Source organism: Mus pahari, chromosome 8 (assembly GCF_900095145.1).
Source record: "Mus pahari chromosome 8, PAHARI_EIJ_v1.1, whole genome shotgun sequence".
Lineage (NCBI taxonomy): Eukaryota > Metazoa > Chordata > Mammalia > Rodentia > Muridae > Mus > Mus pahari.
In genome coordinates, this window is record NC_034597.1 from 53,947,766 (window position 1) to 53,948,509 (window position 744).

Genomic DNA, 744 nt, shown 5'->3' on the forward strand with positions numbered 1-744 from the left:
AGAAGGATGTAACACCAGTCTACAGTTTCCTGGGGTAGGGGAAGAGAAGGATGTAACACCAGGCTGCAGTTTTCTGGGTGGGGAGAAGAGAAGGATGTAACAGTGGTGTGCAGTTTGTGTTTTCCTCAGGAAGACTTTCTCTATCAGTCATTTTTCTCATCTCTTAATTTTTCAGCACATCAGAGCAGAGTGACGATGGTCCTGTTTGTTCTGGAACTGGAGTGGGTGCTGAGCACAGGACAGGACAGGCAGTTCGCCTGGCACTGCTCCGAGAGTGGGCAGCGCCTGGGAGGTTACCGCACCAGTGCCGTGGCCTCGGGCCTGCAGTATCCTTTGCTGGACACAGTCTTTCTCATTGGTTCATGGTAATTTATGATATGCACAACTTAAAGGTTTTCTGGTTTTTTATTTACTGTTTTTTTCCCTGTGTGAAAACAGCTTGAGGTATTGGGGGTTTCCACAGCAGGGGAGTAGAGCGAGGCAACATCATTAAGCCAACAGGCCTGCTGACTGCTGTGACATAGTTCTGACACCTAGACACAGCACAGCCCGACGCATGAGCCCTAGCTGTCAGGAGGACTGGCAGATGGACATACAACCATCAACAAAGTATGACATTCAGTTTTAATAGTTGAGTCATTCCCCTTGTAGGACATCTTTCTTTTTATTATTTTTTATTTTTATTATTATTTTCTTTATTTACATTTCAAATGCAATCCCGAAAGTTCCCTATTCCCCCCCCCC

General features: G+C 46.1%; 1 protein-coding gene across 1 annotated transcript in view; it reads left to right on the forward strand.

Moving 5' to 3' along the window:
• Wdfy2 (WD repeat and FYVE domain containing 2) overlaps positions 1–744 on the forward strand; it is a 128,239-nt gene that overhangs the window by 97,498 nt on the left and 29,997 nt on the right. The window contains exon 5 of the mRNA XM_021203467.2: positions 176–326. Coding sequence (XP_021059126.1) covers positions 176–326 — 151 coding nt within the window. The remainder of the gene's footprint in view (positions 1–175; positions 327–744) is intronic.